General features: G+C 44.5%; 1 protein-coding gene across 4 annotated transcripts in view; it reads right to left on the bottom strand.

The window, feature by feature from the left end:
• The window catches only part of CFAP298 (cilia and flagella associated protein 298), a 142,276-nt gene that overhangs the window by 104,092 nt on the left and 15,534 nt on the right, over nucleotides 1–22,650 (bottom strand). For all 4 annotated transcript variants that reach the window (XM_078656225.1, XM_078656227.1, XM_078656226.1 and 1 more), the window contains exon 2: nucleotides 2,615–2,769. In XM_078656225.1, coding sequence (XP_078512351.1) covers nucleotides 2,615–2,769 — 155 coding nt within the window. The remainder of the gene's footprint in view (nucleotides 1–2,614; nucleotides 2,770–22,650) is intronic.

The following is a 22,650-nucleotide window of genomic DNA, read 5'->3' as shown; positions in this document are numbered from 1 at the left end:
ATTTTTCAGTAAATGGTGAAAAGTTGCCCCATGACACATTGTTCTTAGCATTCAGGCGGGCGAAGAGGTCAGGGGGTGAGGCGGCAATAGAGGAGTGTAATAGCGCCTTCTTAGAAGCGAGGTCAGTAGAGATGAGCCGTGATTTCTCCGTGAAGAAGGCATCAAAGTCTTCACAGGAGGAAGGGTTGCTAACTGGATCTGAGAGAATTGGAGTAGAAACAGATTGCCGTTCGACCAATCGAAAGAGTTCCTTTCGGCGGTTTGCAACTTGGTCTAATTGTAGTCTGAAATAGTTAGTCTTAGCTCGCTTGATCAATTTGTTGTAGAGGCTCCTGACCTCTCTCAGAAGTTTTAGTTGGTCCAAGGAGGGATTGGATCGCCAAGAGCGTTCAGCTGCTCTAAGGTTGTGACGTTCTGTGTTTAAGTGGTCGTTATAAGACAGTTTGGATATTTTAGATGAGGCATTTTCAAGTTGTAGTGGTGCAATGTCACCCATGATGTTGGTAATGGTCGAATTGTAGGCGTCAGTGAGTGTTTGCACCCCGATCAGGTCGGCATGAGAGGAGAGGATAGATTTACAGTGGTCAGCGAGATTGCAGAGGTTTACTGATCTGATGTCCCTTTTCCATACTTTTGATTTCAGAGATTGAGTCTTCTTCATCACAACCCCCCTATTAATAAAGAAAAGGATGCTGTGGAGGTCAGAACAATCACACGCAGTTAGGGAGTCTAAGGTGATAGTCTGTTCCTTGGAGATGATGAGGTCAAGAGTTTCTCCTTTGGCATGGGTTGGTTTGTCACAGTGCGGAGTCAATTCATGAGCATTTAGAAATGATTTAAGGCAGGCTACCGCTTGATTATTGCGGTTAGACCAATGCAGATTGCAATCACCCAACAAGATTTGTGGCACAGCAGAGCCGATATTGCTAGAGATGATTTCCAATAATTGTTCACTGAAAGGGAGGTTGTCCCCAGGGGGGGTGGTAGAAGGTGTGTAGTTTGTAGATCTGTAGTTTCTTATTTGAGATGCTTAGACCTAGGTATTCACAAGAGGAAGGGGAAGAGGACTCCACGTGAGAGATCAAGAGAGTGTTCCTGTGGATACAAGCTAGCCCTCCACCCGTCTTTAGCGCTCTATCAAGCCTGATAATATTCATGAGTGGGGGGAACTAGGAGGTCTAAGATAGGAGTGGAGGCGGGATTTAACCAAGTTTCAGTGAGTAAGATAATATCCAAGTCATTGTGTTGGATGAGGTCAAAGATGTCTAATGTGTGTTTATTGGCTGATCAGCAGTTTAGTAATACACATTTGAGACGTAGTGGATTGGGGGGGCGAGAGTCTGGGAGGTGTTCACCCTGGTGAGGTTGTCAGAGATGCTGCATCTCAGATTGCGGTGAGGTTCTTTGTCCGAGTTGGAAAGGATGGGGTGAATTTGCCTTAGCGGGGTCATGTTCGAATTGTTAGTGGACGCAGGGAGGCACTAATTTTTCCTTGGGCAGGGTTGGGAGTATGGAGAGGGACTAGGGTTTGTAATGGAGGGGGCTAACAGCTGACCTTTGTGCTCACTATCCATAATGGATGCTCTGGGCCAGTTTGTAGAGCTGAAAAGAGCTGATCATGGGGAAAATATCATTTGCTAGGCCTTTCAAGTCATGTATCTCCATTGTGAGAAGGAGCAATTGTCGAGTAATGTCCTCTAAGCGCGTCATCAAATCTGAGTAGTGGGCGGGGGGTGTAGAGTGTGAAGGAGAGTCTAGCGGTGTCGGGGGTACTCGGTGAGAGCCTGTGAGGTTTGTGGTGGTGTTGTATAATTCCGGAGTAGGGATCTGATGAGTGGGTACTAGAGGACCGTTTGACGTTGAGGTTGTAGTCTTCTTGTGATGGGGAGGTCATTGAGCAGAGGTTTGGGCAGAACAGGGGTCGAAGGGGAACGTTGCCCAGATTCTAATCTAAAGGGGGGCAAGGTTAACGGGATTGGTGATGGGGCATCGTCATATAGTGGACGAGACTGTGATGCTTGAGGGGTCCACCGAGCAAGAGAATCATCCTGTATCAGACGGATAGGCGGTGAGGGGACAAGGTATTACGTCCAGCATACAATGGTCCATGGATACTTGCATATCTGAATGGACATGAAGACAAACCATTTTGATTTTCAAACTTAGAAAGCAGTCTTATCGCAGGGCGTGTACATGTAAGGAGGGAAGAGGCAACTTTTCTGCACAGCTCAAGTTTTGAGCTCTATGTTGCCACAGATCAAAAGTCGAAAATGCTTGAATCATCCAAATTTCCCACCAACTTGATAACACATTTTTTCATTTGGCTAATTGGTCAATCAGCTTTCTTGGCACAAATTGTTTGCCGTGCTGATAACCACGTTTATTCATTTTTCTACATCTTCAGAGTAAATTGTCGGGCAGTGGCATACAAAAAGGAAGTGATTTTTAGTAATGTACAAGATCCCAAACAGTTGCGTCCTACATACATTAATTCCTAATACCCTAGTTTGCAGTTACTAATTTTACATAATTGAATATGCTATTCTTTGTCAGATTGGTTGTACTTTTTTCTTGCCTTACCACATTTTGGTACAGTGACCCCTTACCGCCTTACCGAAACATATTCTCTCCACTTTCAACCTTCTATTATAGATGCAAGCAATTTCTTTTGTCAGCTCTTCCAGGGACACCTCCACTGTTGTCTCAAACAGAAACTGGCTTTCGTCCTTGCATTTCACGTGCAGCAAAACCATTGTTGCACCAAAGGGTCTAAAAGGTAAATAGAAAATACACATAGATTGAGCAGTGTCACAGCCAGTGCTAAAGACATTGTATTTGTTGAATTATGAGGAGATTAACATTCAGAGAAAAACTTTGAAGACTTGAATGAACTGTGGGTATTTATACCAATAAATAACACCTAGAAGCACAATGTAATTAAAAAATAATACAGGCACAAATTAAGAAATAATACTACATTCACAGTCCTCTCTTTCATGGTGTTTATGCTGTGCAATATGTATTCTTATCTCTCTCTCTCACGCATCACAATAGTGAACACAGGTGCTAAATTCACGAGAAGAATCAACTTTACGTTTTCTCCTTTAAGTTTTTTTATGAGGTAACAAGTCTATCCATTTTTAAGGACAGCCTGTTGCACCCGTCAACTTGTAATGCTGACCAAGTTCTTCGGATTGTGCTACAGGGACACACTCTGGACCTCAACATCACATTAACCAGGTTTACTGGAAGGTATGCCATAGAGAGAGGAAGATGCCAGAGGATTTTGTGACATTGTGAATATATTTCTTTAAGTTGCCATCATTAGCAATTTTAACCATTAAACTGAGGCTATATTTTTTCAACCTTCTGTTGTGATAGATTTTGACCCTCTCCCTGACCTGACAATGGTCCCATACAAACTCGGAAAGGGGACAGAAACATCAACTTATAACATCAAAGAATTCGACTTCTGCAAGAACTATCCATGGCATTTTTCTCCTTAACATAGCGGGGGGGTTTTCTTGACGTTTAATGCCCCTTTTTTTGTTTCTTTTTCTCCACGATTGTCTTTATGTATTGAGGTATATATTGTTCTTTGTATGAATAGTTATTTATCATAGGGTTGACTGGTGGGGGCTCTTGAGCCCCCACCCGTCAACCCTATGTAAAATAATCATATATATATATACAAAGCAGAACTCGGATGGAGGGAGTCCACGTAAACTATTGCAATGGGATTGTTATCATTTTGCGTAAAACATCTGACTTATTGATTGTAAGAATTCTAATTTATGTAACAAGTTGCACCAATGTTAATTCAAGGAACTGCAATCCAAAAAAAACATGTGTTTAAGAAATTTATGTTTTCACACGTTATACACAACAGCAGAAGTCTGTTTTCCATATTGTTTTGTGCACAAACTGTCACATGATTATTTAAACCTATCACTTTAGTAACACAAACACTCGTGAGTAAGGGTTGCTTAACCCGAAACGCGTAGAGCAAAGATCGCCTAATTTGCAAAAAATAAAAAGGCTACCTGGAAGAAATTGTGTTCGTGCTTCACTGCCGCTTAAAGCAAAGGTTTCCTGACTTATCTATACTACTATTATAAAGAGAGAACTGTGTCCTTTGAGCCAGGTAAACTCGAAAAGCACACCACCAACCCAAACACCCAAGACATATTTGAAAACCTCAGGGCAAGCAGAAGGACATAGGCTATATAAAAATAAAAAATATACGTTGTTTAAAAAAATGTAGAAATAAAAATAAAGTAGTGCCTTGCAAGTAGCGCCGGCCGCGACGTCTGCATGATGACATCGGGAGAGCGGGGAGGAGCGGCGTTCAGGAGCAACAGGAAGAGCAGAGGACATGAGCGCGGGGAGGAGCGGCGAGCGGCGGTCAAGCGGTGAGGAGCAGCGAGAAGCGGAGGAGTAGTTGAGCCGTAAAATCAGCAGCGTGGGGAGGAGCGGCGGGTGAGGTAAGTGAAGCAGCCAAGAGCCACGGGTGCGCACCGAGGGACAGGCAGAGGGACAGGCGGGAGCCATGAGTGCACACAAGCCCAAAATGCTGCCCCAGCCCCCTTCTGCCCCGGGCAACGCCGGCGGGTGAGGTAAGTGAAGCAGCCTAGAGCCGCGGGTGTGGACAGAGGGACGGGCGGAGGGACGGGCAGGAGCCATGAGTGCACGCAGGCCTGAAATGCTGCCCCCAGCCCCCTTCTTCCCCGGGCAACGCTGGGGCGGGCTGCTAATATATATATATATATTTGATCAAAGTTTGCCGATCTCCTGGCCACTTGGTGATGGCGGGCTCGAGCGAGGAGGCGATCCTCTTTTAATTTTCACACCAGCTTTTTTCTCTCCAAAGAAGCTGGCTCGAGCCCAGTTCCATAAAGCGTGAAATTTATTTAAACAAAATGACAAACGCCCGACGCGTTTCGGTGCAGCCGCACCTTGGTCATGGGTAATTTTGGTTTGTACACTGTGAAACTTAAAGTGCTCAATAAACATGAAAATAGAAGTAGGACTACCAGCCCCAACACAAGTTGATGCTTTTGAAAGTTGGCAGCCATCTTAAAATATCAAAAGACTTTACAAGTGTTATACAAGTGTTATATACAAGTGTTATATACAATCTCACGATTATCTCTGTTGACACATAATTTTCATAAAGGTTCATTTGATTGTTAAATTCATAAAGTAAAATGAAATTTTTTCGACGATCCCCCCCTGTAACAGCATTACGATGTATACTTTACAAAGTGCTCAAGCGCTAGCGGCATTCTGATCCAATTCTGCCCGAGTGGGCAATATCACTTGCACAGTGAATCGGTGCATGCCTAACACAGTCGATTACATTAAAGCACTTATATTCAATTTCTCGTGCATGCAGCACCCGATGTTAGCAATAAGCACTGAATTCCTATCCAATTCAGCCCAAGTGGGCATTAACACCGTGCTGAACCAATTTTTAAAGAAACTAAATCATGTATTACACCATATTCTCGTGAAAATGTAACGACTTTCCGCATGAATCACAAAGTTTGTTCATTTCATTTAGGCTGTTCTTTGTTGTTCATCCCTTTTGTGTGCTGGCAGTATGTCTCCTACAAAAAATAATAAAAATGTGTGATCACTGTGATGTAAGTACATATTAAAAACAAACTAGCTTCAATATTTACAGAATACGAAAATATTAACATCTGAACTTTTCGGTACACAGCACATACAGTAAAGATCATTCCAAAATGTTCAACCTAAATGGATAGAAATTTCCTCATCCTTGTTTAATCCTAAAGGTTGTATTGTGTCATATTTGATGATCATTCTGGACTCCAGCTGTTGCAACTCTCTTACTCTATCCCCTCCCCTCTCTGATTTTGGAATCCTATCGAGGGCACAAAACTGCAACATGTTGACATTCTTATGATGCAATTCTTTGAAATGTCTTCCAATGGGATATTGTTTATCCTCATTGATCATTGCCCTGGGGTGCTCTAAGACTCGTTTTTTAACCTGGTGTATAGTTCTTCCAATTTATACAAGTGGGCATGGGCAACATAAAGCATAAACACAAAAATCTGATTTACATGTTAAATGCTTTTGAATCGTGAACGGTTTCAGATTTTTAGACAAGGGGAGTTCTTTCCTGTTTACACTATTTTTGCCAGACTTGCATGCCGTTCGAGTTTTCTCCTTCCTTTATAATGTTACTGCAAAGCATGTCTTTCAGTGCCGAACATTTTCTAAAGGTGATTTTTGGTTGACTCCCTACTGACTTTTTTAATATTGGATCAAATTCCAAAACGTGCCAGTATTTTTAGGCTGTTTCTCACCTGCCATGACTGATCATAATATGCAGTGATGAGCCTAATGGGTTAATCCTCCTCTCTTGGTAAAGATTTTAGGTTCAAGGGATCTTCCCTCAAAACAGATTTAACTTTGGTGCAAGCCTGTTTTACCACTTTGTTTGAGTATCCCCTATCCAAAAATATTTCCTTCATGTTGGCCATTTCTTTTTCAAATTCTGATTCTGTGCCACAGTTTCTTTTTGCCCGTAATAGCTCCCCATACGGCATGCTACAGATCAGGTTTTTTGGATGGCAACTCGCAGCATGCAAAAGGCTGTTCCCAGCAGTTGGCTTCCGGAACAGCTTACTTATAAGTCTGCCTTGTTCAACATTAACAACCACATCTAGAAATTCGATAGTTTGTTTTTCTATAGTGCTTGTGAATCTTAAATAACAATCATTTATGTTCAGCTCGGCGACAAATTGCATGGCCTCTTCTCTTTCGCCCTTCCAAATGCAGAAAACGTCATCTATATACCTTCCCCAGAGGACCACATTCTGAGTAACGGCCAAGATGTTACTGGCCTCCTGCTCCTCCCACCAGCCCAGGAATAATCCAGCGTAGCTGGGGGCGAAGCAGGTTCCCATTGCGGTCCCCCGGGCCTGGCAATAAATGACGTGGTCAAACACAAAGTAGTTATTTGCGAGACAAGTTTGCATCATGCTTAATAACATTTGTGTATGCAAAAGATATTTTACCTCCCGCTGTTGTAAAAAATGTCGATTGGCCTTCACTCCCAGATGATGTGGTATACATGTGTAAAGGCTATTGACATCTAATGTCATTAGCAACATGTTATCATCCCATTGAATCTTTCCAATAACTCTTAATAAATCACGTGAATCTTGAAGATACGAAGGTAGTTTTTGGACGTAAGAAATGATCGATGTATTTAGAAGTGTTCTCATAAGTACTCCCGATGGAGGACACGATAGGTCGTCTTGAGGGATTCTCCTTATTCTTATGTAGCTTGGGAGTAAACACAGTGCTGCGCGTTTGGGATGGTCACATTTGAGGAATTTGTATTCATCAGAAAGTAACCCTTCTTGTTTCCAAAGTAACAACTGCAACTGGTAATCATTATTACTTTTCTCAATAGAAGTAGCTATGAGAACAGTAATAATGATTACCATCGGGAGTACTTATGAGAACACTTCTAAATACATCGATCATTTCTTACGTCCAAAAACTACCTTCGTATCTTCAAGATACACATGATTTTTTAAGATTTATTGAAAAGATTAAATGGGATAACATGTGGCTAATAACATTAGATGTCAATAGCCTTTACACATGTATACCACATCATCTGGGAGTGAAGGCCAATCGACATTTTTTACAACAGCAGGACGTAAAATATATTTTGCATACACAAATGTTATTAAGCATGATGCAAACTTGTCTCTCAAATAACTACTTTGTGTCATCTATTGCCAGACCCGGGGGACCACGATGGGGACCTGCTTCGCCCCCAACTACGCGGGATTATTCCTGGGATGGTGGGAGAAGCAGGGGGCCAGTAACATCTTGGCCTTTACCCAGAATGTGGTCCTCTGGGCAAGGTATATAGATGACGTTTTCTGCATTTGGAAGGGCGAAAGAGAAGAGGCCATGCAATTTATCGCCGAGCTGAACATAAATGATTGTAATTTAAGATTTGCAAGCACTATAGAAAAACAAACTATCGAATTTCTAGATGTGGTTGTTAATGTTGAACAAGGCAGACTTATAAGTAAGCTGTTCCGGAAGCCAACTGCTGGGAACAGCCTTTTGCATGCTGCGAGTTGCCATCCAAAAACCTGATCTGTAGCATACCGTATGGGGAGCTATTACGGGCAAAAAGAAACTGTGGCACAGAATCAGAATTTGAAAAAGAAATGGACAACATGAAGGAAAGATTTTTGGATAGGGGACACTCAAACAAGGTGATAAAAAAGGCTTGCGCCAAAGTTAAATCTGTTTTGAGGGAAGATCTCTTGAACCCAACATCTTTACCAAGAGAGAAAGATGAACCCATTAGGTTCATCACTGCATATTCAGATCAGTCATGGCAGGTGAGAAACAGCCTTAAAAAATACTGGCACGCTTTGGAACTTGATCCAATATTAAACAAGCATTGGCATAGCCAATAGGTCTCGCTTTTGAGACCTTATAAGTATTTAGTTATGCAGCCGAATAACCTTGGTGCAACAAAATCAACTGTTGCATGGCTAAACACTTATAAGGTCCCAAATGCGAGACCTATTGGCTATGCCAATGCTTGTTATTTATCTTGACGACTACAAAGTAATAGCATTTTCCGTGCATTTAAAATAGGTGCTTGTCAACAAGCAGACACTGTATAATAAAAGAAGACACTTAACGTTGTGAAATGGTGCTGTACTATATGTGGGGGCTGTACTGTACATGAGTGCTGTGCTTAGCGAGTACTGTGGTTATGAAAGTGCCGTACAAAATGGGTGATTTTCTGTAATGTCTGCTTTGCAACTGGAGCTTCACTACAATAAGGGGGCTGAGCAATAGAACGTTTGCGGTACAACTTGTGTGTGCTGTACTGCATGCAGAGAGTAGTTGAATTTACGAGCTTCATATTACAACAACTTGGCCACAATCAAAGAACGGCGATCCAAATCCGAGACTGCTGACGACGTGCAGAGTCCCCGGGAGCTTCCAAGATGTTCTGGAGCAGACGGGGAGAGGCATGAATAATTAGGGGGGAGGAGAAGCCGCAGAGCGCACGCTGGGCGAAGCCCTTTGATGTGCTGTGCGGCCGTGAGGGAGGGAGGCTGATGCGCGTGCTTGTTTGGTCACGTGATTCACGTGAACTTAAAGAAAACCGCAGCAAGAAGCCCTTGGTTTGACGAGGATTTTGAGGACATGAATTCTCGCTCCGCTCAATGCGCTTGCGCGCATTGATAGGTCGCGAGACCTAAAAAGTCAATAGGGAGTCAACCAAAAATCACCTTCAGAAAATGTTCGGCACTGAAAGACATGCTTTGCAGTAACATTATAAAGGAAGGAAAAAACTCGAGAACTATAAAGGAATTCTTTACCTGTAAGGCATGCAAGGCAGGCAAAAATAGCGTAAACAGGAAAGAACTCGCCTTAAAAATCAGAAACCGTTCACGATTTAAAAGCATTTAACATGTAAGTCAGATTTTTGTGTTTATGCTTTATATTGCCCCTGCCCACTTGTATATATTGGAAGCACTATACATCAGGTTAAAAAACGAGTCTTAGAGCACACCAGGGCAATCATCAATGAGGATAAACAATATCCCATTGCAAGACATTTCAAAGAATTGCATCATAAGAATGTAAACATGTTGCAGTTTTGTGCCCTCGATAGGATTCCAAAATCGGAGAGGGGAGGGGATAGAGTAAGAGAGTTGCAACAGCTGGAGTCCAGAAGGATCATCAAATATGACACAATACAACCTTTAGGATTAAACAAGGATGAGGAAATTTCTATCCATTTAGGTTGAACATTTTGGAATGATCTTTACTGTATGTGCTGTGTACCGAAAAGTTCAGATGTTAATATTTTCGTATTCTGTAAATATTGAAGCTACAGTTTGTTTTTAATATGCACTTACATCACAGTGATCACACATTTTTATTATTTTTTGTAGGAGACATACTGTCAGCACACAAAAGGGATGAACAACAAAGAACAGCCTAAATGAAATGAACAAACTTTGTGATTCTTGTGGAAAGTCATTACATTTTCACGAGAATATGGTGTAATACATGATTTAGTTTCTTTAAAAATTGGTTCAGCACAGTGTTAATGCCCACTTGGGCTAAATTGAATAGGAATACAGGGCTTATTGCTAACATCGGGTGCTGCATGCACGAGAAATTGAATATAAGTGCTTTAATGTAATCAACTGTGTTAAGCATGCACCGATTCACTGTGCACGTGATATTGCCCACTTGGAAGAATTGAATCAAAATGCCAGTGGCACTTGAGCACTTTGTAAAGTATACATCATGGTGCTGTTACAGGCGGGGACGCCGAATTTTTTTTATTTTACTTTATGAATTTAACAATCAAATTAACCTTTAACCCCTTCGATGCTCATGACGGAACGGTTCCGTCATGAGCTACGGTTGAGCTGTGCTCATGACGGAACCGTTCCGTCATGACCACGCCCGTTTTTATTAGGGCCCAGCACCGGAGGGGGAATCGCGGTCGCGCTGAAGAGGTTATGAAGCGTATGTGTCCACAGAGATAATCGTGAGATTGTATATAACACTTGTATATAACACTTGTATAACACTTGTTAAGTCTTTTGATATTTTAAGATGGCTACCAACTTTCAAAAGCATCAACTTGTGTTGGGACAGGTAGTCCTACTTCTATTTTCATGTTTATTGAGCACTTTAAGTTTCACAGTGTACAAACCAAAATTACCCATGACCAAGGTGCGGCTGCACAGAAACGCGATAGGCGTTTGTTTGCCATTTTGTTTAAATAAATTTCACGCTTTATGGAACTGGGCTCGAGTCGGCTTCTTTGGAGAGAAAAAAGCTGGTGTGAAAGGGAACAAAAGGGCAAAATGTGCAAATAGGAGAAATTGAGCAGGGAGGAAGACTGCATGAATCACTCTCATATCTAAAATGGCAAGGAGAACGTGATTTTAAACATTTTAGGCAAAAGGTAGGTAAAAAAAAAAACGTTGTGCCCCATGAGCATAACAGGGGTGAGGTTACATACGGTAACAGACTCGGGTTCCCAATATGACTGTGGAAGAAAATGACTGGCAGTACCTTTTTGACAGAAATAAAGGGCAGGTCCAAAATTGTGTAAATCAAACAAAAGCCCTGAATGACATAGTCGGGAGTCGAAAAAAAGGTGTACGTACAGGTTCTGATTTTCAGGTCCAAAAACAGAACAACCGCAAGCAAAATCTACAAAGATGAAAAAAATCAATCTGTAATAGGCTGGTTAAATCAAAGTGACCTACATATAGTGGTGGATTCTAGAAGCAACAATCAGATTCTGACAGTGAACAAGTAGGAAACTATTGGTAGGGGCATATTAGCGAGGTTTCCTATTATTTTTAGCAGTGGAATATGCACACGGAAGGATTTGGGCATACGTTGTTCTTAAGGGCTAGGATGAACCAAAAATTCATAAAATTAGAAACATTCTCATTTTACTTAGAGGTGAAGACTACTACAGAAATTCATTTAGGCTGACATAATGGAGACGATGGAGCGTTCTGATTACAACATGTGGACCTACAGGACTTCAATAATAATATCTTCATTGATAGGTTTCCCTTGTGTGAGGAAACTGGCATTTTGCAGGTCTCCCCCACACCACACACACACTTTTTGCTCCCATATAGATTACTAGGCACTGGTGTAATGGTTCTGAAAAACCTGAGCCCTGCAGATTCTGTGCATGTGCTCTGACCCTTAAAATAGTTATGGTGCATTAGCTTATATCCACTTGGCATTGCCGGCCTAATTTACTTGCAAGTCCCTAGTATATGGTACCAAAGGGCACACAGGACCTACAAGTTAGAGTGTCGCCCTAGGGACTGTAAAACTTGTTTTACCACTCTAAGTGGGATAAGGTAAAACATAGCCCCCGGTCTGACTCTGCAGGCAGGGAGAGCAGTTAAACACTGCTAACTTGACTGTGCAATTTGGAGACTTGGCAAAGCTTAAGGTACCTTTATATTGTGAGTAAGTCACCAACCCTACAGCAGGTTTATTGAGTCCTAAGGCAGGGTACAGCATTTTAGCATAGCAGAGCATGTATTAAACATGTTCTAGCTGTAAACATCCATAGTGATAATTTTTTATTGTCAGGGAGAGATTGGTAACCCCAATAGCAAGTAGAGAGCTACACGCTGTGCTAACTTCTGAATGGGACTACCAAAGCTGGTACTTCAAGGTATCAACAACTCATTACATTAAGCCCAACTTCATGTCCAAGTTGAAATTAATGTTTACGTGTTGCCACATGCAAGGTAACAATAGAGGCCTGCCACTGGAGAACGTGTTAGCTCCTCTTGGCAGGAAGCCACACATAGTTTTGACACAAAAGGCGAGTTTCAGAGGGGAAGCCACCTTTGAAGGGCCAGTAACAAGTACACGTGGGAGGGGCTGCCCTATGGTGTAGGTAGACAAGCTGGCAGCGGGGATAGAGGGGGAAGAGGGTTACCATACCAGTTTCCCTTTGGGTGTGTAGACCAGTATAAGCCACATCCTAGGATGAGCTGGAATGCTCTTGAGACCATGAAAGGTGTTCTGTCATTTTGAGAGTGGGCAGAATAGAGCATTCTGGGACAGCTCACTGCCACATTTCACAGGAAGTTGTCCTCAGGTGGTAGGGACCCTGGTAGCCCATTGGCTAGTGACCTCCCCAGGGCACTTTCTGGGCATAAAAGGGGCACCCGTTGTACCCAGAACTCAGATCTCAATGGAATGGAGGGCTGTCCTACTGTGCCAAGGACCCGGCAGAGAGAGGCTGCACCAAAGTTGAACTGCACCTGCTGCATTTTGGGCTAGCAAAGAAAAGGGCTATGCTTGATGTGTCCTGCTCGTGGAGAAGTTGACTCCTGAGCCCAGCCAGAAGCAAGAGGCTTCAAGGGTTTGTTGGCTGACATCCTGTTCGCAGCACAGGGCCACAGAAGCGGAGGTAGCCTAGCTGGTGAGTTGTAGCAGAGTTCTCCAGATCTTTGCTCCTCGTCTCAGTGCAGCCCAAGGGACCAAGACCTGATAAATCCAAAGTTGCAGCTCAGTCTGCTGGATCTGGGAGAGTCGTCGGAGTGCAGCTAGGTCACTCAAAAGACAAGTCACTGCCAAAAGAAGGTAACCATTGAACCAGGCGACTGGCAGCATTGTGGCAACAGGACTTCTGCCAAGCTCAAGAGGACTTTGAGGGAGGTCAACCGATGTGGTCATGATCGCCTCACTAAGCCCGTGGATCGAGGAGTAGCCACAGACATACCCCTTTCATATTCACAGTATCCTTGGGCATCTCCAGTATCCTGTATTCCTTGCATTAGGACCCCAATAGACGTCAATGGCAGGGTACCACTGACACAGGAACTGGACTGAAGACTGCTTTCTGTGAGAAGGTAACTGTTCCTGTGGACCTTGCTGGTCCCCTTGATTGGCTCCCTTCCATCCTAGAGTAACTAAGCAAATGAACTACAACTTGCCCAAGTTTCTAAGTGTCAATTAGTTGAAGCGGCAATGCTTAATCGCAGCCAAGTAAAAAGTTGTGATTTACTGTACCTTGTAAAATCTATAGCTGAAGAACCCTCCGGTGGAACTTCTTCGTTTTGGTGTCTAAAATTCATTAAAATCTAATCTATTTTATTAATTGGTGTTGGATATCTAGCGTGTATCGTCTCTTTCTTATGCAATTGTTTTGGTGCTGTTGAAATGCTTTACACATTCCTTTGTGTAAGCTGATGGTTTAGAGCCATAGCTACCCGGGGTTGAGCTAAGATTAAACCAACAAAGTCTGACTGGTCCTAAAGGGGTTGTTAGTGTATTACACTGAGGGGTCACACAATCATACCATACAATATACCCCATTTTCTCATACTTTGCCAAAGATCAGTGAAATGTAACCACTAGTGAAGGCAAAGAAAATGTTTTCCATCCTTGACCTCTCTGCAGCCTTCTGCTAAGTTCAGGGGAGGGAATAACAGTCTATTACATTGGATACCCCTTTAAGCCAGAAGGGAAAAGAGGAAATGACAAAAACTCTATACTAGCGGCTGACTTTTCTAAGCTTGGGGCACTCTTCCCAGCAAAAGAAGACCGGAGAATAAAGATCATCCAGGCCCTGCCGGAAATGAATAACTCGGGCCAATAAAGGTACTAGAAGGCAGAACGCTATACCCGGAGTATGCATCACGTGGAAGATGGGAAGTACAGAGACAGAACATAATCAGACTGGTTTCCAATCTTTCGGAATTGAAAAAAATTGTCTTCAAATGAGACTAATGGATTAAGTCGGGCTGAAAAATCCCAAATGCAACTATGTTATACATACTTTTAATAAAACCAAAAGGTCTTGGCTAACAGACCTAATAAAGCCATCAGTCTGACATTGGGTGCACCCCGCCTTTGAGAAAAAAGGCAAAAAAGAAGGGCAAAAGGAAGGAAGGCAAAAAGGGAAGGAAGCCTAAAAGGAACAAAGAAGGAAAGAAATAAATGAAGGCAAAAAAAGATAGGAAACAAAATACAATTGTCAGCCTGGGACATTAACATGGTTTGCAATCTGTGTGATAGATCCCCCTTGATGCTTCATCTCTCAATATCATTTATTTATTTATTTTTGAAATTTATAAAGTGCAAACAAATGCCCTTGGGCGTCTCGGCACTACAGATTCTATGCAGGATGTTAGAGCTTAGATTTACTGATTAAACAACCAGGTTTTTATTATCTTACAAAATTGAAGCAGTGATGAAGCAGAACGGATGTGTAGAGGCAATGTATTCCAAAGCTTTGCTGCTGTCACCACAAAACGTCTATCTCCCCAGGAGGCTGTCTTGGTACGGGGAACCACTAGCTGAAGTGCAGTCTTAGATCTGAGATGTCTCGAGGGACTGTGAAAAGCCAGTTGTTTGATTAGAAACTGAGGGCCCTGTTTATGAACAGCCTTATAGGTCAGGCATAAGGTTTTGAATTTTATGTGATTTTTGATCGCTAGCCAGTGGTAGTTCCGAATAACATGTGAGATTGACTGGAATTTTGGGGTCCCTGAAAGCAGACGAGCAGCTGCATTTTGGACCGTTTGCATTTTGTTAATAACCCTGCATTGTGCATTTGCAAACAGTCCATTACAGTAGTCTAGCGACGTTATTACTAAAGTACTAACCAGAGTCTTTCCTGCGCTTTCTGGTAAGAATGGAATAAGTTTCTTTATCATTCTAAGTTTAAAGAAGGCAGTGGACACCACTTGGTTGGCATGGGGAACAAAGTTTAGGTTGTCATCAAATGTTATTCCCAAATTTCTAACCTTTGAGACCGGTTGAGGTATCGACCCCAATGAAGCAGGCCACCAGGAGCTGGACCAGACAGGGGACAGTTTCCAAAAGATAACCACCTCCGTCTTCTCGGTGTTAAGCTTGAGGCAATTGCTGGCCATCCAATCCTTGACGGCCAGCATGCCTCTTTGGAAAGACGCCGCTACAGTGTCTTCATCTCTATTTATGGCCAACACCAGCTGAATGTCGTCAGCGTGAGAGGTAAGGCTCATCCCATAAGATTTTATCACACTAGCTAGGTCCGACACATAGATGTTAAAGAGTGTCGGACTTAGGGATGAGCCCTGAGGGACTCCGCAAGGAAGGGTTAGGTTGGCCGATCGAAATGGCCCAAGACTAACTGTCTGCGTTCTCTCCGACAGGAAAGAAGACAGTAGATCTTTAGCTCTTTGTTGGATGCCTAGTGCCGAGACACGGTCGATCAGGATATCATGATCGACCGTGTCGAAGGCTGCTGACAAATCCAACAATATGAGCACTGCGGTGCCTCCCTGGTCTCTGATTGTCCTTATGTCCTCTGAAGCCTTAATGAGAGCAGTTTCGGGTCCATGCAGCTTGCGGAACCCAAACTGCGTATCGTCCAACAGACGAAGTTTCTCAATGAATTCTGACAGTTGCATGTTCATTGCTTTTTCTGCAACCTTCGCCAGAAAGGGCAAGTTAGCTATGGGTCTATAATTTTTCAATTCATCTGCATCCAGGTGGGGTTTCTTAAGGAGTGGTTTAATAAGTGTATTTTTCAGCCTAGTTGGAATAATCCCGGTCTCAAACATGGCATTACATATCTGAGTTATCACCGGCGCAATCAAGTTGATGACCGGGGAGAGGACTTTAGGTGGACATGGGTCAAGGGCAGACCCGGCCTTTACAGATTTTAAAATATCCATTGTATGCTGTTCTGTAATGTCTTTAAATTGTGAAAAATAAAAATCAGGGGGGTAGTACTAAGTAGATCAGTATGAATGGTAACTTTGGAGGAAAACTCTGCATAGATGTTATCTATCTTTTCATAGAAATATAACGCCAAGGCATCAGTAAGTGCTTTAGACGGCGAAGGGACAGGATCAGGTGCTCTACCCAATAACTGTTTCACCACTTGGTACAATTCTCTGTAAGAGTTTTTAGCTGTTTCTATCTTGGATGTGTAAAATTTTCTTTTTTCTTCCAAAATCATTTTTTTATATTTAATGAGTTCTTTTTTAAAGCACATCTTTTGCTCCAGAGAGTAGGATCTACGCCAGTGTCTTTCTAAATTCCTACACCTCTGTCTTTGTTCTCGAAGAGAATCCATAAACCACGGAGCAGAGGGGGACAATCTATTTTTAGAAATCGTTTCTTCAGATGCAAGTTGGTTAGTGGCATTACCTATCCAATTAAAAAATTGCTCAGTAGCTATATTGCTCATCTGCAAGGCAACCCCCCAGAATGGCCGCATTAGGCAAGAAAACCAGCCCAGGGAAGTTCTAGCAGAACCCAGAGCCAATGGTCTGAGAATATTGCAAGCCAACTAAATAAGTTGCTGGTCTCCTGTTCAGTGGATGAGCTCAGCACATCAGAAGCGACAGTAGTAATATCTAAATCATATGAACTCCCCAGAGACAAGGTATGGCCCACTGAAATACTGATGGGCAAGGTCTTAAGGAGGATCAAGAACAGCAGGGGCTCCTGGCCCAAACGGGCTGCCAGCAGCACTATTCAAATCTGACCCTTGTATCTGGACTCTGATCCTCACTTCTCTCTTTTCAGAAATTTACTTAACTTGCACAGTACGAGATGGCTGGAAGGGATCAATTCTGGTGCCAATACATACCAAGCAAATATAATCTTATGATATTGCTCTTTGGCCTGATCCCACCAAGGAGTTGCTGGTATAGTTGAAAGAAATGAAAATATAACATATAAAGCAGATTGTGCGACCAAGCGGAAGAGCCCCCAATTCATATGCAGACATGCCAACCCTCCCGATTCAGGCGTGAGACTACCGATTTCAAGGCTAGTCTCCCGCCTCCCGATTCCTGCAAGCAAAAACCCGATTCCTCTGGACTTTCAGCGGACACGGCTTGGTATTGTGTAACATGCTAATTCTTCCAGCAATAGTCAGAGTGGTGATGCAGGGGCTCTAGAAGGGGTGAAAACCAACAATACCTCATTAACAAGTGCATGGTCTTTTAAAGACCTGTGAAGTACTGGGGGCGCTGTGTGTGTGCCCGGGAAGCTCTTTATGGGGTAGTGGGGGGGCTGGATTTGAATGCACTGCCAGCAACCTGCCAAGCCAGTGTTCAACACTTGCATCACCCTCTCTCTGCCTGCCATTGCGCTCTATGCTGCTGAAAGGTAAGATGAAAACGTGCATTTGCGTTTCAAATGTCCGACCCTGCAATAGCACACTTAAAAAGCCCTTACGTGACAGTAACCCGATTAAAGGCCCCATTCTCCCGATTTTTAAAAAAAAATCTCCCACTTTGCCCTTCTGAAATGTTGGCATGTATGCATATGATTTGCATTTGTGAAAGTCGAAAATCCCTGATGCTGCTATGGTTCCGAACAATGTTCCATGGTTTTACATATGTGATTTGATATGGTTATCTGCTGCCTAAAGGGAGAATCATGCCAGCTATCGCAGCTGTTTTTTAGTTCTCGCCTTGGCAGAGCATGAGCTGTCTCAGCGAGACAAAGTAATCTTCATGCTGGGTGAAACTCCGTGTAATTTGTCATACCGCTTGCGATTAGTTTAACTGTGGCACGGCTGTTCTTATCTTGCTTTCTGTTGGCTGTTGATCCGACAGTAACTTCCGTGTAGTCCGGAAGCAGCCTAACTACAGTTTTCGCCCGCTCGCACTTGTTTTTGTGGCCAGATCCTTGAGGGCAAGGACCAGCCCCATTGTGCCAGTCATGGACCAGGCTTGCTCGTCACATGAGGAGCAAGGATTCTGGGAGTTGTCGTTCGCCGTGGCAGCGATGTACAAAAGCTAGCCAACTTGCACCGACGGTCAGCCATTAATTAAGGCTCTACAGCATGGGTACTCATAGTACGGCCCGCGGGCCAGGGGCGGCCCGCGGGCCAGGGGCGGCCCGGCAAGCCTTCCCTGGCGGCCCGCGGACGTTGCAGACATCCTACCAATGTATTTTTTTTTTCTTTTAACGATTGTCTGCTGCAGCGCGACTCTGAGAGTCTCTGCTGCTCTGTGGGCGCCAGGGTCGGGCGATTCTCACTTAGCCAGAGTGGAGCTGCAGGGGCCTAAAATGAGGTGGAATCCAACAAAGCCTCATTAGCATGCAAATGGCCTTTAACGACCTGTGAAGTGCTTGGGTGCAGCTGTGTGTGTCAGGAAGCTGTCTCACCCGGGGCTGACACACAGGCAGGGTGAGGTGACAGAGGGAGGTCGAGGGACAGAGACAGAGGGAGGGATGGAAAGAGAGGGAGACAGAGGCAGAGAAGGAAAGGGAGGGAGAGAGAGAGGGGAGAGGGAAAGGGAGGGAGAGGGACACAGGGAAAGGGAGACAGAGGGAGGGCGGCGACAGAGGAGGACGATGGAGGGAGTGAGGGTGACGGAGGGAGTGAGGGTGACGGAGGGAGTGAGGGTGACGGAGGGAGTGAGGGTGACGGAGGGAGTGAGGTTAACAGGGAGTGAGGGCGACGGAGGGAGTGAGGGCGACGGAGGGAGTGAGGGCGACGGAGGGAGTGAGGGCGACGGAGGGAGTGAGGGCGACGGAGGGAGTGAGGGCGACGGAGGGAGTGAGGGCGACGGAGGGAGTGAGGGCGACGGAGGGAGTGAGGGCGACGGAGGGAGTGAGGGCGACGGAGGGAGTGAGGGCGACGGAGGGAGTGAGGGCGAGGGAGTGTGGGCGAGGGAGTGTGGGCGGGGGAGTGAGGGCGGGGGAGTGAGGGCGGGGGAGTGAGGGCGGGGGAGTGAGGGCGGGGGAGTGAGGGCGGGGGAGTGAGAGGGGGAGTGAGAGGGGGAATGAGAGGGGGAATGAGAGGGGGAGGGAGTGGGAGAGAGAGAGAGAGAGAGAGAGAGAGAGAGAGAGACAGACAGAGGGAGGGAGACAGAGGGAGGGAGAGAGGGAGGGAGAGAGAGGGAGCGAGAGAGGGAATGAGAGATAGAGGGAGTGAGGGAGAGGGAGTGAGAGTGAGTGAGAGAGACAGACAGACAAACAGGGAGGGAGGGAGCGAGGGAGGGAGGGAGAGAGAGAGGGATCAAGGGAGGGGGATAGGCAGCGAGAGAGGGAGCGAGAGGGAGGGAGAGAGGGATGGAGGGAGAGAGCGGGAGAGGGAGGGAGCGAGGGAGGGAGTGAGGGATGGAGAGAACGAGGTAGCGAGGGAGGGAGAGCGAGGGAGGGAGAGAGAGGGAGCAAGAAAGGGATGGAGGGAGACGGAGCGAGAGAGGGAGGGAGAGAGGGAGCGAGGGAAGGAGATAGATGTGTGTATGCCGGGTGTGGTGGCGCAGTCGAAGAAGGCATCCGCTGCAGGGACCTGTGATCAACCTCATGGTCATAGTTTTTTTTGTTGATCTAGCCCCGCCCCCTCCCCCACTGACCCCGCCCCCACCGGTGCGGCCCTCGGAAAAAACCACACTGTAAATTTGGCCCCCGAGAGAAAGTTTGTGAGTACCCATGCTCTACAGTCTGCATTTTCATGCATACTTCTCTCCAGCCTGCAGTCATTGCCACCCAGAAACAATTTGGAAATGAATTTGGGCTGGTCAGGTAAGGCAGAAAGAATTGATTGATCGCTATTTAAAACCGAAGACAACTTCAAAGGAATGCGCGTAATTGCCTTTTCTAATGTTTTTATTACTTTTTAATAGAATGATCACATTACAGCATTGTGGAACAACCATTCCAGGGATAATTTACAATTGTTTTAATTGCCTCTGTGACCCCGAGCCCCTCCTAATGTTCTTGTCGGGATTTTCCGCCAACGCATTTACTTGGCAGAATTATGAACTACTGACTAAAGTCCAGGAAACGAAACCCGCATTAAGTGGCCATGCATTACTAATTCAAAATGTAATTGAAAATATACTGTCTGATAACATTGCCTTGGCTCTGTCAGATTTCACTGTAAATCGCCGGTTGCGTGATTTTCATGGCTATTAACGCATTTCCATCAGCCTTGCATTATTGCTTCGGCGCAAAACTCTGATCTGTTCCGATTTCTGTTCATAAGTGGCTGTCAGGGCAGGTCATAAAGCTGCAGCCTTAATCTTTCATAAACAGAACTACAGAGATTCTTGTTATCAGCCGAGAACATTATTCGTGGAAACCGCAGCCTTTGCTTTATGGGATAACTGTGATTGCTCAACAAGAACGGGTGACAATTGTTTTTAGGGTCTTTTAGTACATTTTCTCATCCCTGCTTTCACCCTGCGTCACAGTTTCTCTTGCACCTTCTTTCTCCCTATTCAGCCTTTCTCTCTCTGTTTCACTGGCTCAAAGCCGATGATAAACAAATCATCAAACACATCCCCATAAAGGAGTGCTAGCGGACACCACCTGCACTCACTGGCACAAATTAAGCACTCAGCGTTAGCATATATGAAACAAGTTTGGCCACGGGAGGAATAATCACCCTACACTTTCTGCCACTGTGAATTAAGCATCCTGTACTGCCAGTGCTAAAGGTCTCACATTTTCTAGAGTTTAAGCTATTGGCATTGTAAATGACAATGCTTTTTACTTATTTGTTTTAAAAACCAACACATAAATAAAAGGCATTGTAATTTAAAATGCCAATAGCTCAAAATCTAAAATGCCAATTGCTCAAAATCTCGCAAATACGAGACCTATTGCATTGCAAATGCTTGTTAAATGTATTAAAGAAGCAGCTGCTGCATTACAAGAAGCAAGCTAAAGGGTCAACTGTGTATGTTTTTAATTCTTCCTTAAGTGAAATCCTTTAACCGTCAATGGACTTGGCATTAGACTCTGAGGAAAAGTCTGTCAGAACTAAAGAGGTAGCCTCAGTGACAACAGTAGATGGGAACCCATTGTGACATGGGCGTGACAAGACACTTTTGCACCATGCGCTGAAGGTCTTTCTGATCACTCACGTGAAAGCAGCAGAGGGATCTTTTGGTGGCACAAATGGATTAAAGCATCACGTATAGACTGTTTGTATGGAGCATTTTTTGTGTAGGGCATTTTGGACCTCTTTCGAAAGTGGAGGGAAGGAGTATAATATTGGTTCAGCACGTCGATGACTACAAAATCGGATGAAACTATGCAGATTGTGTCACGCCCAAATGCATAGACTCCTCGTCTGAAACACATTCTGCATGGAGCACTTTTGGTCTTTCTGGCCATTGGCAGAACTGAGCCCCATATGGCCCGGATACGACGATGGGCCAAAATGGGACAACGGCAGTGATACGAAGGGCTCAAAGTGGATGAGGTCAATTAGTATAAAAAATGAATAGATCATAAATTGTCTTTAATAATGATTTTTTTTTTGCTTATTGAAAAAGAACAAACATACAAAAACAACAAAACTTCACAAGGCAGAAAATATACAGTGCATCATCACGGATCCATGTGGGCGGTGCTCAAAACAAAATCAACATACGACAGTCGGTTAAGGTAGGGGTAGGGGCAGGCGAGGAGACAAGCGAAAAATGCACCGGTGATAACATGTGAACGCCAATTAGGGGGATAAAGACATATCGGTAGACAAATCGTGAGGGGGAGTACATATATTACCCCGATATGCGTTCCATTAAGACCAGATACAACCCCATTTCTCGGGACGTCCCCGGGAAAGGTACACAGTCTTCTCTCGAAACATGCACCAATCCATGTTTTCTTTCCATGTGGACAGGGTAGGCGGCCGATGTGAACCCCAAAGCTGGGCAATGTCCCTTTTAGCAACCATGTTACCAAGGGCCGCCCACGTAATTTGTGCGGAATTGTAATCATTAGGCTCCCAAACATTAAGCAGACAACGCCTGGCTTCGGGCAGCAGAGACACGCCCGTAACACTCCTCATGACATCATGCACTCGGGCCCAGAATCGTACCATCTCCGGGCATTCCCACAATATGTGAAGAAATGTGCCAGTCATACCACAGCCACGCTTGCATAACCCATCCACGGAAAACCCCATCCGAACCAAACAAGGCCCAGTGACATACACTCTGTGCAGTATCTTCAATTGGACAAATCGCAAACGGGCAGGAATAGCGACCTCTTTGGGCGAGGACAAAGCCGATTGCCAGTCCTCGTCGTCTAATTCCAGGCCGTCAGAGCACCATGCGTCTCTAAGGCGAATCA

Source organism: Lissotriton helveticus, chromosome 8 (assembly GCF_964261635.1).
Source record: "Lissotriton helveticus chromosome 8, aLisHel1.1, whole genome shotgun sequence".
Classification (NCBI taxonomy): domain Eukaryota; kingdom Metazoa; phylum Chordata; class Amphibia; order Caudata; family Salamandridae; genus Lissotriton; species Lissotriton helveticus.
The sequence above is the reverse complement of the archived record's forward strand: the minus strand, read 5'-3'. Positions and strand labels throughout refer to the sequence as shown.